Source organism: Penicillium oxalicum, chromosome V (genome assembly GCF_001723175.1).
Source record: "Penicillium oxalicum strain HP7-1 chromosome V, whole genome shotgun sequence".
In the NCBI taxonomy this organism is placed as follows: Eukaryota; Fungi; Ascomycota; class Eurotiomycetes; order Eurotiales; family Aspergillaceae; genus Penicillium; species Penicillium oxalicum.
Window position 1 is genome coordinate 1,616,226 of NC_064654.1, and position 15,919 is coordinate 1,632,144.

At 42.8% G+C, this 15,919-nt stretch overlaps 2 protein-coding genes across 2 annotated transcripts; both read right to left on the reverse strand.

Moving 5' to 3' along the window:
• Positions 1-1,960: 1,960 nt before the first annotated feature.
• POX_e06609 (uncharacterized protein) lies at positions 1,961-2,179 on the reverse strand (the record flags this gene model as incomplete). Its single annotated transcript, XM_050115427.1, has 2 exons — positions 1,961-2,052; positions 2,116-2,179. The coding sequence occupies 2 exons, from the start codon at positions 2,177-2,179 to the stop codon at positions 1,961-1,963; spliced, it is 156 nt and encodes a 51-aa protein (XP_049967887.1).
• Positions 2,180-7,608: 5,429 nt separating this feature from the next.
• On the reverse strand, positions 7,609-7,941 carry POX_e06610 (uncharacterized protein; the record flags this gene model as incomplete). Its single annotated transcript, XM_050115428.1, has 2 exons — positions 7,609-7,784; positions 7,824-7,941. 2 exons carry the CDS (start codon positions 7,939-7,941, stop codon positions 7,609-7,611), a joined length of 294 nt encoding a protein of 97 aa, XP_049967888.1.
• Between the last annotated feature and the right edge of the window lie 7,978 nt (positions 7,942-15,919).

Genomic DNA, 15,919 nt, shown 5'->3' on the forward strand with positions numbered 1-15,919 from the left:
CGACTAGGCTTAAGTAACTATATTTATAACTAACAAGGGATATCGAGTTTCTTAATCTGCGTATAAAAAACTACTACGATTAGTCGCGCTAGGAGGCGCCGGACTTTCGAAAGGGGGAGAAAGTTTACCTCTTACAACGCAAATATTCGCACTACACGACCTAGCGCAAAGCTCGACTACCTTAAATTAGGACTATTTAAAATCGAAGCAAAAATAGGACCGCTTAATTACCGATTAAAGCTACCTAATAGTATACGACGTATCTATACTATATTTTATATCTTATTATTAGAAAAAGCACCTAAGAACGCTAAAATCGCTACTAATAGAAATCGGAGAAGAAACCGAAAATAAATATAAGGTCGAAGAAATCCTAGATACTAACAAAATTAGCGAAAAGCCTTACTACTTAGTAAAGTAGAAAGGATACGATACCTTAGAAAACATATAGGAACCTATTAAGAACCTAAGGGCTACTACTAGCTAGTTCGACGGTTTTACTAATAGAAGAGGGCGACCCGGTATTCCTAACCAACTAAGAGGAATCTAGGTCGGCCTAAGAAAAGGAAGGATTATTTAATAACTAAGTTAGAGTAGGATCCTCTAACGACGCCGCAAGAACTTAGCCGTTAGCTATAGCAGATAAAGGAACCCTAGTCACGGCACGGGTACTCTCTATAGCACGCTTATTTTGTTCGGATTCGAGACGCTCTTGTTCGAGCCTCTCTTTTTCAAGGCGTTCGCGCTCTTTAACCTCGCGACGCTCTAACTCTTCTAACTTAGCGACTTCCTTGAAGTCTCGAGCGATAAAATCGCTAGCACGTTTTTGTAATAAACGTTTCTACTTTCGGAGCCGAAGGAGCTTAGCTAGGATAGCCTCCTTCCTCCTTAATTTAATTTTAAGACTTAACTAAATAACGCTACTCCGTATTAGTAAACGAAGGAGATAGTATTATACACTTTATACTACCGCTAGCGCGTACGCAGTTACTATAGCGATCGGAATAATTAGCGCGAATATACACTCGTTTCAAGCGAACGTAACGTTCGTAAGGAATCAATAGATTAAAAACCTTCGTCTTCGATACGACGAGTTAAAGCGTTCTTACGAACAGAACCTTAGAAGATATAGTTAGCAGAATAGGCTATAAGAAAAGAAATAGGGAGAAACAGAAAAATAGTAAATAAACCTAAGGGGATACTAACACTTAAATCCTTTAAGGACAAAGGACAGGGAAGAAGGGGATAATATTACGGACCTCAAAGAAGCACGAGGGCCGTAGTTATTTAAGTAACGACTAAGGACTAATTATTCTACGGACACTAGGGAATAGCGTTATTACGTGCGTTTCGGTATACTTAGGCGTGCCCCGAGGGACCCGAGGAGGAGACATTTAGGATAGGTGTTACGGACCTCAAAGAAGCGCGGGGGCCGCAGTTATTTGAGTAACGACTGAGGACCAATCATTCTACGGACACTAGGGAATAGCGTTGTCACGTGCGTTTCGGTATACTTAGGCGTGCCCCGAGGGACCCAAGGAGGAGACATTCAGGGCAGGCACCAGAAGCAGCCTACAGCTAACCGACACAAACGATACCCTCTTACTCTATGAGACGGTTAGCGCGACGCAGGAAACGGCCGCCATTTTACTAGCACCGGAATTACACCCCAAGTGCGAGTGACTAGTAACTTATCACGTGACTATATCCTATCGGTGATAGGATAGACTCATCGGTGATGAGTCCTGGCGCATCAGTAATGAGTCTCGACTCATCAGTGATAGGAAGGACTAGATATATAAGGACACTCTTTTAGCATCATGTATTTAGTTCTTCGCGATCAATTGCACATTGTTACTTGGTTACTACCTTGAAGCACTTTGCACTCCACGGTTCAACTCTAAGACAAACCCAACCTACAGGTAGGGGATTCACTCAGTAGTAACACTTAGTGATTGACCTACTTGGCGCGCACCTCTAGCACGTCTTGCAAGACACTAACAGGATTCAACCCGCAGTAAGGCTTTGCGAAGCAACGGTACGATTGAGAGACTAGGTCTTAGGATTAGAAGTTAGGATAGCAGGCAAGTATCGGCCCAGGACGTTCTAACTCACAGTGACCAGTCGGCACCGCGTAACACATTGATCGCCCTGTCTTTGGACCGTGAAGCATAGTCATCATGGCAGGCAACGACAGTACCCCGAAAGGAAAAACTCCACTCGAACCACGACAACCGAACCCGACTCAGACGACGAACGTGATATGGAGATTCAGAATCTCAAAACTATCGTCGGACAACTTCGAGAACACCTTGATAACTAGGCGCGAACTACAACGTCATTCGACAAGCGTGAAGGACACTTAGAGCAACTCCATGCTCAAGTCGTCGCTTCAGCCCAGCAACTACCGTTAGAGCACCTAAGCTCCCGAAGGCTAAGACCTTCGATAGCAACAGACAGAAATTGCGAGGATTCCTGACGCAGATAGATATCCATATCGACGTCAACAAAGGACGCCTCGTTAGCGAAGGCAGCAAGGTCATTTTCGTGTAGCCTACCTACGAGGACAGGCATAGGACTAGCTCGAACCATACATCCGCGAGTACTACGAAAAAGATAGCGATAAATAGAACACGACCACGCAATCAATCTTTAGCAGCTACACTACGTTTCGACAGCACCTCGAACGAACTTTTGGCGACATTGATGCCAAGAAGACAGCTAAACGCAAATTAAAACGAATCCGACAAACTAGATCAGCATCCGCCTACACGGCCGAGTTCATGCAACTTGCAGCGATACTACAATAGGAAGACTACGCTTTGATTCCGTACTACGACCACGGACTCAAACCCCATATCAAGGACGAGCTTGCGCGGATCGATCGACAGACACTATAGAAAAACTTATCGACGTAGCAGTACGAATCGACAATCGCCTATACGATCGACAAATAGAAAAAAGGGAAATTGAAGGATAGCGCCGAGGCACTAGCCGACCATCACACCATCGGTACGACAAACGACCAAACAGACCATAAGGGACAGCGACCCCTATAGACCAAAGCCAATAGAGCTCGACGCAGCGAGACTCCCAAGCAATGAAGAGAAACGACGAAGAGACAACAACTTATGCTTTGAATATAGAAAAGCAGGGCACAGGGCGCGTGAGTGCAAGGAAAAGCACAACAACGCAAAGCCATAGGCGCGTGAGCGCAGCGAAAGACGCAACAACGCAAGGCCACAACAAATAAGGGCAACCCAGGACGATTAGGTTCCGCCTCAGCAGCTACGAGCCACCGACGATAGCTCCAAGACGCCGCTACGCAACGGCAAGAAGGTACGCATCGCCACTACCCGCGAAGGGGACTAGGCGAGTACGGAACCAAACCAAGAAGGGTAAAACCTTGGACACCTTCGACGACTACGAAGAACGGGCGGAAGTGATACGACAAATCACCAAGGATATAACCCCCGGAACCTTCGCAGACGATATAGTTTACCGCGGCCTAATCAGCGCAGAGCACGCGACGGAAGAATTTCCCGAAATAGATTAGGAGAATATCGAGAGTCAAGGGTGGACCCAGTACGGCCATAGGACCCACCGACTCCAGGAGTTATCCTACGAAACCCAGGAAGGAGCGGGACGGACCCCGGGAACACCAAGCGAGAACCCAGGAACTCCAGAAATCCCAGAAACTCCACCGCTCCCAGGGAAGGATACCACTACACAGCCTCAGAAAGGAACCCCAAGAGAATACAGAACAATATCCATATAACAACCCAAGGTGTGCATGCAGAGGATACGCACGACACCCTCAGCACGATCTCAGAGCCGTGGTGGTTGTTACGACGATGGATGCTAGGTACACGCATCAGGGAAGGTCGAGAGAGCCTCGAACCTAGACCTCTACAATAGGAAAAGAAACCCAACTAGAAACCAGAATACGCAGGAGTCTGGTTTGGAAAAAGAAAACTACGCGACGAACAGCGGCAACTCGCAGCGACAGCCTAGGGACGACACATAAGGATTACGGCCAACATCATGCTCAGATCAACTACAGTGATAATCGACTCGGGAGCAGCTAGTAACTTCATGGATCCCAGGTACAAGAACCGCTATCAGATCAAAGGACAAGAAAAACCCCAGGTCGTGCAATTATCGGACTTAACGGAGAAAGTCTTGGACAGGGATTACCACGAAAGCGGACCCCTACCAATAGTTATTAGAGACCACTTCGAAATCATCAACTTCGACGTGACCCACTAGGACAGTACGATATCGTTTTGGGCGTTCCTTGGTTAAGGAAGCACACCCCGATATTAACTAGCAAACTAATGACCTACTCTTCAGGTGCAACTGTCGAGTCACGAGCGAGAAATAGACCGGAAGGAAACAGAACACGCTAACGACACTTAGCCATGGGGTGGCAGGTGCTCATGAGAACCCTCACGAAGGCGAACTTAAGAGGAGTTTTCGGCCAGGAGGCAGGCCAACAGAAACACGATCGATGCACGAGACATCGCGACGGTTAAGCAAGGAAGCAACATAACCGACCAGGAACTAGAGGAATATGTCCTCGTTCACGACGCAGCAACAGCTCTATGCGCCACGGAAGCGCCAGAAGAAGAACACAAAATACCAGCGGAATATGCGGAATTCAAGACGTGTTCACACCACCAAGGGATAGAGCTACCAGAGCATAGTCCGTTCGACCATAAGATAAAGATCAAGGACGGCGAGGAACCAAAGTTCATGCCGATCTACCCACTATCGCAGAAAGAGTCAGCGACACTAGAAGAATATTCAAGGATAACCTTAAGAAGGGGAACATTCAACACTCGAAATCTTCAGCAGGATATCCAATCCTGTTTGTACCGAAGAAAGGAGGGGAACTCAGAATGTGCGTTAACTACCGACAGCTCAACGACATTACGATCAAGGACCGGCACCCGTTACCGTTAATCAACGAAATCCAAGACATCATTCAAGGAGCGAAATATTTCAGCAAGTACGATATTACCAACGCGTACAATCGACTCCGAATCAAGGAAGGAGATGATAGAAGACGGCGTTCAGAACCAAATACGGGCACTACGAGTACAAGGTTATGCCGTTTGGTCTTACAACGCACCCGCATCATTTCAACGGTTCATCTTCCATTCTACAAGGATACCTCGACAAGTTCGTGATCGCATACCTCGACGATATCCTAGTGTTCTCCAAAACCGAGGAAGAACACATCGAGCACAACAGGAAAGTACTACAACGACAGGGAAGCAGAGGTAACGCTCAAACTCAAGAAATACGAGTTTCATGTCCAACAGACAAGTTTCCTCGGATACACCATTAGCCCTGACGGACTAGGGATAGAACAAGATAAAGTCAAGAGCATACTCGAATAGCCAACACCAACATGCGTCAAGGACGTACAGAGTTTTCTTGGACTTACGAACTACTATCGAAAATTGATACCGCAGTACTCAAAGTATACGGCAGGACTATACCGATTCACCAAAAAGGGATACCGTTCCAGTAGGACGAAGAAGCAGAAAATCATTTACCGCACTCAAGGGAATATATAACAAAAAGGCAGGAGAAGCGATCCTAGCCATATTCAACTACGATACACCAATCATCATAGAAACCGACGCATCTGATTTCGCGCTTGGAGCACAGCTCATGCAACCAGGACAAGACGGCAAGCTCAGACCTATCGCTTTCTAGTCTCGCAAGATAATACCCGCGGAAATCAACTACGACGTACACGACAAGGAACTGCTAGCTATAGTGTTAGCATTTCAGACGTGGAGAGCCTACTTAGAAGGGGCCAAGCACACAGTGATCGTTCGGACAGATCACCACAATCTCACGTACTTTACGACTACGAAGAAACTTACAAGGCGACAAGCCAGATAGGCGGAGACCTTAGCCCAATACGACTTCAAGATCGTGCACTATAAAGGGACCGAAAACACGGTCGCGGACGCGCTTAGTCGACGACCCGACTATGAACTAGGTACAAGGAGGCAGCACCAGCAATCTTGGCAAAAGATAACGAAGGAAACATCGTCTACAATCACCAGACGCTCGCAGCGACTAGCGAGGTCCAGAACGACGAATAGATCGAAAGGATTCGAGACGGCACACGGACCGACGAATCACTACAAAAGGTTCTAGGCAACAACACAGCCCTGACGAATAACGGCTTAGTCTACATTCATGGACTAGTATACGTTCCCAGAAACCTCCAAACACAGATTATACAGCTACATCACGACGAACTAACACAGGGACACCCTGGTATCGAAAAAACCATCGAAAAATCACGCGGAATTACTACATTCCGGCACTATACAGAAAAGTCCGGAAGTACATTCAGCAATATAACTCGTGTCAACGAAACAAGACGTCACGACACGCACCATACGGAGAGATAGAATTGGCCGAAGTACATAAAACCATAGGAATAGATCATAATAGACTTCATAACGAAGTTACCTGTCTCAGAAGGAAATAACATAATAATAGTAGTCGTCGATCGACTGACTAAGTACGCACACATGATACCGACAACGGAAACCATCGATACACGACAGATAGCCAACCTACTACTCAAACATATGTTTGCTAACCATAGGACACCGAGCAAGATTACCTCGGACAGAGACAAACTGTTCACATCGAATATATAGCAGTCATTGGCGGATCAACTCGGCATTGAGCATAGACTCTCTACCGCGTACCACCCGCAAACTAACGGACAAACCGAAAGAGTCAACAAACTCTAGAACAATACCTACGACACTACGTCAATTACCAACAGGATGACTAGGCAGGATTGTTACTAATAGCGCAGTTAGCGTACAACAACGCCATACACGCTACCACCAGAGAAACACCATTCTTCGCTAACTATAGGTTTAATCCCACTATTATCGGGAAAACTATCGGAAAACAGCCACTCGCAGAATCGTCGAGACTACTAGCGACTAGGCTTAAGCAACTGCATTTGCAACTGACAAGGGACATCGAGTTTCTTAATCTGCGCATGAAAAACTACTACGATCAGTCGCGCCAGGAGGCGCCGGACTTTCGAAAGGGGGAGAAAGTTTACCTCTTACGACACAACATCGCACCACACGACCTAGCGCAAAGCTCGACCACCTCAAATTAGGACCATTTGAAATCGAAGCAAAAACAGGACCGCTCAATTACCGATTAAAGCTACCTGACAGCATGCGACGCATCCATGCCACATTTCATGTCTCATTATTAGAAAAAGCACCTAAGACGCCAAAATCGCTACCAACGTGGAAATCGGAGAAGAAACCGAAAATAAATATAAGGTCGAAGAAATCCTGGACACCAACAAAATCAGCGGAAAGCCTCACTACTTAGTGAAGTGGAAAGGATACGATACCTCAGAAAAATATAGGAACCTATTAAGAACCTGAGGGGCTGCTACTAGCTAGTTCGACGGTTTCACCAACAGGAGAGGGCGACCCGGTATTCCCAACCAACCAAGAGGAATCCAGGTCGGCCAAGAAAAGGAAGGATCATTCAAAACTAAGTCAGAGTAGGATCCTCTGACGACGCCGCAAGGACTTAGCCGTCGGCCACAGCAGATAAAGGAACCCCGGTCGCGGCACGGGTACTCTCTGCAGCACGCTCATTTTGTTCGGATTCGAGACGCTCTTGTTCGAGCCTCTCTTTTTCAAGGCGTTCGCGCTCTTCAACCTCGCGACGCTCCAACTCTTCTAACTCGGCGACTTCCTTGAAGTCTCGAGCGATGAAATCGCCAGCACGTTTTTACAACAAACGTTTCTGCTTTCGGAGCCAAAGGAGCTTAGCTAGGATAGCCTCCTCCTCCTCCTCAATTTGATTTTGAGACTTAACCAAACGACGCCACTCCGCATCAGTAAACGAAGGAGACGGCATCATACACTTCACACCACCGCCAGCGCGCACGCAGTCACCACAGCAATCGGAACAATCGGCGCGAATACACACTCGTTTCAAGCGAACGCAACGTTCGCAAGGAATCACAGATTAAAAACCTTCGTCTTCGATACGACGAGTTTAAAGCGTTCTTACGAACAGAAGCCTTAGAAGACATGGTCAGCAGAATAGGCCATAAGAAAAGAAATAGGGAGAAAACAGAAAAACAGCAAACAAACCTAAGAGGACACCAACGCTTAAATCCTTTGAGGACAAAGGACAGGGAAGGAGGGGATGATATTACGGACCTCAAAGAAGCGCGGGGGCCGCAGTTATTTGAGTGACGACTAAGGACCAATCATTCTACGGACACTAGGGAATAGCGTTATCACGTGCGTTTCGGTATACTTAGGCGTGCCCCGAGGGACCCGGGGAGGAGACATTCAGGGCAGGCACCAGAAGCAGCCTACAGCTAACCGACACAAACGATACCCTCTTACTCTATGAGACGGTTAGCGCGACGCAGGAAACGGCCGCCATTTTACTAGCACCGGAATTACACCCCAAGTGCGAGTAACTAGTAACTTATCACGTGACTATATCCTATCGGTGATAGGATGGACTCATCGGTGATGAGTCCTAGCGCATCACTGATAAGTCTCGACTCATCAGTGATAGGAAGGACTAGATATATAAGGACACTCTTTTTAGCATCATATATTTAGTTCTTCGCGATCAATTGCACATTGTTACTTGGTTACTACCTTGAAGCACTTTGCACTCCACGGTTCAACTCTAAGACAAACCCAACCTACAGGTAGGGGATTCACTCAGTAGTAACACTTAGTGATTGACCTACTTGGCGCGCACCTCTGGCACGTCTTGCAAGACACTCGACAGGATCCAACCCGCAGTAAGGCTTGCGAAGCAACGGTACGATTGAGAGACTAGGTCTTAGGATTGGAAGTTAGGATAGCAGGCAAGTATCGGCCCAGGACGTTCTAACTCACAGTGACCAGTCGGCACCGCGTAAAGGCACATAGAATAGCCTATAGCTAACCGATATAAACGATACCCTCTTACTCTATAAGACGGTTAGCGCGACGCAGGAAACGGCCGCTATTTTACTAGCACCGGAATTATACTCTAAGTACGAGTGACTAGTAACTTATTACGTGACTATATCCTATTAGTAATAGGATAGACTCATCGGTAATAAGTCCTAGCGTATCACTAATAAGTCTCGACTTATCAGTAATAGGAAGGACTAGATATATAAGGACACTCTTTTTAGTATTATATATTTAGTTCTTCGCGATTAATTATATATTATTACTTAGTTACTACCTTGAAGCACTTTGTACTCCACGGTTTAACTCTAAGACAAACCCAACCTACAGGTAGGGGATTTACTTAGTAGTAATACTTAGTAATTAACCTACTTAGCGCGCACCTCTGGCACGTCTTGCAAGACACTCGACAGGATCCAACCCGCAGTAAGGCTTTACGAAGCAACGGTACGATTAAGAGACTAGGTCTTAGGATTGGAAGTTAGGATAGCAGGCAAGTATCGGCCCAGGACGTTCTAAACTCATAGTGACCAGTCGGCACCGCGTAACACGGGGGCCGCAGTTATTTAAGTGACGACTAAGGACCAATCATTCTACGGACACTAGGGAATAGCGTTATCACGTGCGTTTCGGTATACTTAGGCGTGCCCCGAGGGACCCGAGGAGGAGACATCCAGGGTAGGCACCAGAAGCAGCCTATAGCTAACCGACATAAACGATACCCTCTTACTCTATAAGACGGTTAGCGCGACGCAGGAAACGGCCGCTATTTTACTAGCACCGGAATTACACCCTAAGTACGAGTAACTAGTAACTTATCGTAACTATATCCTATCGGTAATAGGATAGACTTATCGGTAAAGTCCTAGCGTATTAGTAATAAGTCTCGACTTATTAGTAATAGGAAGGACTAGATATATAAGGACACTCTTTTTAGTATTATATATTTAGTTCTTCGCGATTAATTATATATTATTACTTAGTTACTACCTTAAAGCACTTTGCACTCTACGGTTAACTCTAAGATAAACCTAACCTATAGGTAGGGGATTCACTTAGTAGTAATACTTAGTAATTAACCTACTTAGCGCGTACCTCTAGCACGTCTTGCAAGATACTTAACAGGATCTAACCTATAGTAAGGCTTTACGAAGTAACGGTACGATTAAGAGACTAGGTCTTAGGATTAGAAGTTAGGATAGTAGGTAAGTATCAGCCTAGGACGTTCTAACTTATAGTAACTAGTCGGCACCGCGTAATATATTAATCGCCCTGTCTTTAGACCGTAAAGCATAGTTATTATAGTAGGTAACGATAGTACCCCGAAAGGAAAAACTCCTACTCGAACCACGATAACGAACCCGACTTAGACGACGAACGTGATATAGAGATTCAGAATCTTAAAACTATCGTCGGATAACTTCGAGAACACCTTAATTAACTAGGCGCGAACTATAATATCTATTCGATAAGCGTAAAGGACTACTTAGAGTAACTCTATACTTAAGTCGTCGCTTTAGCCCTAGTAACTACTTAGAGTACCTAAGCTCCCGAAGGCTAAGACCTTCGATAGTAAAGACAGAAATTGCGAGGATTCCTAACGCAGATAGATATCTATATCGTTAATAAAGGACGCCTCGTTAGCGAAGGTAGCAAGGTTATTTTCGTATTAGCCTACCTACAAGGATAGGTATAGGACTAGCTCGAACTATATATCCGCGAGTACTACGAAAAAGATAGCGATAAATAGAACACGACTACGTAATAATTTCTTAGTAGCTATACTACGTTTCGATAGCACCTCGAACGAACTTTTAGCGATATTAATACTAAGAAGATAGCTAAACGCAAATTAAAACGAATTCGATAAACTAGGTTAGTATCCGCCTATATAGCCGAGTTTATATAACTTATAGCGATACTATAATAGGAAGACTACGCTTTAATTCCGTACTACGACACGGACTTAAACCCTATATTAAGGACGAGCTTACGCGGATCGATCGACTAGATACTATAGAAAAACTTATCGACGTAGTAGTACGAATCGATAATCGCCTATACGATCGATAAATAGAAAAAAGGGAAATTAAAGGATAGCGCTAAGGCACTAGCCGACTATTATACTATTAGTATAATAAACGACTAAAGACCTATAAGGGATAGCGACCCCTATAGACTAAAGCTAATAGAGCTCGACGTAGCGAGACTCCTAAGTAATAAAGAGAAACGACGAAGAGATAATAACTTATACTTTAAATATAGAAAAGCAGGGTATAGGGCGCGTAAGTACAAGGAAAAGTATAATAACGCAAAGCTATAGGCGCGTAAGCGTAGCGAAAGACGTAATAACGCAAGGCTATAATAAATAAGGGTAACCTAGGACGATTAGGTTCCTTAGTAGCTACGAGCTACCGACGATAGCTCTAAGACGCCGCTACGTAATAGTAAGAAGGTACGTATCTACTACCGCGAAGGGGACTAGGCGAGTATACAAACTAAACTAAGAAGGGTAAAACCTTAGATACCTTCGACGACTACGAAGAACGCGGAAGTAATACGATAAATTACTAAGGATATAACCCCTAGAACCTTTATAGATATATAGTTTACCGCGGCCTAATTAGCGCAGAGCACGCGACGAAGAATTTCCCGAAATAGATTAGGAGAATATCGAGAGTTAAGGGTAGACCTAGTACGGTCTATAGGACCCTACCGACTCCTAGGAGTTATCCTACGAAACCTAGGAAGGAGCGGGACGGACCCGGAATACTAAGCGAGAACCTAGGAACTCTAGAAATCCTAGAAACTCTACCGTAGTTCCTAGGGAAGGATACTACTATATAGCCTTAAGAAAGAAACCCCTAAGAGAATACAGAATAATATCTATATAATAACCTAAGGTATATATATAAAGGATACGCACGATACCCTTAGCACGATCTTAGAGCCGTATAGTAGGTTATTACGATAATAGATACTAGGTATATATATTAGGGAAGGTCGAGAGGAGCCTCGAACCTAGACCTCTATAATAGGAAAAGAAACCTAACTAGAAACTAGAATACGTAGGAGTCTAGTTTAGAAAAAGAAAACTACGCGACGAATAGCGGTAACTCGTATAGCGATAGTATAGGGACGATATATAAGGATTACGGCTAATATTATACTTAGATTAACTATAGTAATAATCGACTCGGGAGTAGCTAGTAACTTTATAGATCCTAGGTATAAGAACCGCTATTAGATTAAAGGACAAGAAAAACCCTAGGTCGTGCTAATTATCGGACTTAACGGAGAAAGTCTTAGACTAGGGATTACCTACGAAAGCGGACCCTACTAATAGTTATTAGAGACTACTTCGAAATTATTAACTTCGACGTAACCCTACTAGGATAGTACGATATCGTTTTAGGCGTTCCTTAGTTAAGGAAGTATAACCCGATATTAACTAGTAAACTAATAACCTACTCTTTAGGTATAACTATCGAGTCACGAGCGAGAAATAGACTAGAAGGAAATAAAATACGCTAACGATACTTAGCTATAGGGTAGTAGGTACTTATAAGAACCCTTACGAAGGCGAACTTAAGAGGAGTTTTCGGCTAGGAGGTAGGCCTAATAGAAACACGATCAATACACGAGATATCGCGATAGTTAAGTAAGAAAGTAATATAACCGACTAGGAACTAGAGGAATATATCCTCGTTCACGACGTAGTAATAGCTCTATACGCTACGAAGCGCTAGAAGAAGAACATAAAATACTAGCGGAATATACGGAATTCTAAGACGTATTTACGCTACTAAGGGATAGTAAGCTACTAGAGTATAGTCCGTTCGACTATAAGATAAAGATTAAGGATAGCGAGGAACTAAAGTTTATACTATCTACCTATATCGCAGAAAGAGTTAGCGATACTAGAAGAATATATTAAGGATAACCTTAAGAAGGGGAATATTTAATACTCGAAATCTTTAGCAGGATATCTAATCCTATTTATACCGAAGAAAGGAGGGGAACTTAGAATATACGTTAACTACCGATAGCTTAACGATATTACGATTAAGGACTAGTACCTATTACCGTTAATTAACGAAATCTAAGATATTATTTAAGGAGCGAAATATTTTAGTAAGTACGATATTACTAACGCGTATAATCGACTCCGAATTAAGGAAGGAGATAAATAGAAGACGCGTTCAGAACTAAATATAGGTACTAGTATAAGGTTATACCGTTTAGTCTTACTAATATACCCGTATTATTTTAACGGTTTATCTTCTATATTCTATAAGGATACCTCGATAAGTTCGTGATCGTATACCTCGACGATATCCTAGTATTCTCTAAAACCGAGGAAGAATATATCGAGTATAATAGGAAAGTACTATAACGACTTAGGGAAGCAAGGTAACGCTTAAACTTAAGAAATACGAGTTTTATATCTAACAGACAAGTTTCCTCGGATATACTATTAGCCCTAACAGACTAGGAATAGAACAAGATAAAGTTAAGAGTATACTCGAATAGCTAACGCTAATATACGTTAAGGACGTACAGAGTTTTCTTAGACTTACGAATTACTATCGAAAATTAATACTGTAGTACTTAAAGTATAGTAGGACTATACTATTTACTAAAAAGGGATACTTCTAGTAGGACGAAGAAGCAGAAAAATTATTTACTATACTTAAGGAATATATAATAAAAAGGCAGGAGAAGCGATCCTAGCTATATTTAACTACGATATACTAATTATTATAGAAACCGACGTATCTGATTTCGCGCTTAGAGTATAGCTTATATAACTAGGATAAGATAGTAAGCTTAGACCTATCGCTTTCTAGTCTCGTAAGATAATACCCGCGGAAATAACTACGACGTATACGATAAGGAACTACTAGCTATAGTATTAGTATTTTAGACGTAGAGAGCCTACTTAGAAGGGGCTAAGTATATAGTAATTTCGACAGATTACTATAATCTTACGTACTTTACGACTACGAAGAAACTTATAAGGCGATAAGCTAGATAGGCGGAGACCTTAGCCTAATACGACTTTAAGATCGTATACTATAAAGGGACCGAAAACGGTCGCGGACGCGCTTAGTACGACCCGACTATAAACTAGGTACTAAGGAGGTAGTACTAGTAATCTTAGTAAAAGATAACGAAGGAAATATCGTCTATAATTACTAGACGCTCGTAGCGACTAGCGAGGTCTAGAACGACGAATAGATCGAAAGGATTCGAGATATACGGACCGACGAATTACTATAAAAGGTTCTAGGTAATAATATAGCCCTAACGAATAATAGCTTAGTCTATATTTATAGACTAGTATACGTTCCTAGAAACCTCTAAATATAGATTATATAGCTATATCATACGAACTAATATAGGGACCCTAGTATCGAAAAAACTATCGAAAAGATTACGCGGAATTACTATATTCCGGTACTATACAGAAAAGTCCGGAGGTATATTTAGTAATATAACTCGTGTTAACGAAACAAGACGTTACGATACGTACTATACAGAGAGATAGAATTAGCCGAAGTACTATAATAACTATAGGAATAGATTATAATAGACTTTATAACGAAGTTACCTCTTAGAAGGAAATAATATAATAATAGTAGTCGTCGATCGACTAACTAAGTACGTATATATAATACCGATAACGGAAACTATCGATATACGATAGATAGCTAACCTACTACTTAAATATATATTTACTAACTATAGAAACCGAGCAAGATTACCTCGGACAGAGATAAACTATTTATATCGAATATATAGTAGTTATTAGCGGATTAACTCGGTATTAAGTATAGACTCTCTACCGCGTACTACCCGTAAACTAACGGATAAACCGAAAGAGTTAACTAAACTCTAGAATAATACCTACGATACTATATTAATTACTAATAGGATAACTAGGCAGGATTATTACTAATAGCGTAGTTAGCGTATAATAACGCTATATACGCTACTACTAGAGAAATACTATTCTTCGCTAACTATAGGTTTAATCCTACTATTATCGGGAAAACTATCGGAAAATAGCTACTCGCAGAATCGTCGAGACTACTAGCGACTAGGCTTAAGTAACTATATTTATAACTAATAAGGGATATCGAGTTTCTTAATCTGTGTATAAAAAACTACTACGATTAGTCGCGCTAGGAGGCGCCGGACTTTCGAAAGGGGGAGAAAGTTTACCTCTTATAACGTAATATTCGCACTATACGACCTAGCGCAAAGCTCGACTACCTTAAATTAGGACTATTTAAAATCGAAGCAAAAATAGGACCGCTTAATTACCGATTAAAGCTACCTAATAGTATAACGTATCTATACTATATTTTATATCTTATTATTAGAAAAAGTACCTAAGAACGCTAAAATCGCTACTAACGTAGAAATCGGAGAAGAAACCGAAAATAAATATAAGGTCGAAGAAATCCTAGATACTAACAAAATTAGCGGAAAGCCTTACTACTTAGTAAAGTAGAAAGGATACGATACCTTAGAAAATATATAGGAACCTATTAAGAACCTAAGGGGCTACTACTAGCTAGTTCGACGGTTTTACCGATAGGAGAGGGCGACCTAGTATTCCTAACTAACTAAGAGGAATCTAGGTCGGCCTAAGAAAAGGAAGGATTATTTAATAACTAAGTTAGAGTAGGATCCTCTAACTATAAGACTTAGCTCGCTATAGTAGATAAAGGAACCCTAGTCGCGTATAGGTACTCTCTGTAGTACGCTTATTTTTTCGGATTCGAGACGCTCTTATTCGAGCCTCTCTTTTTTAAGGCGTTCGCGCTCTTTAACCTCGCGACGCTCTAACTCTTCTAACTTAGGCGACTTCCTTAAAGTCTCGAGCGATAAAATCGCTA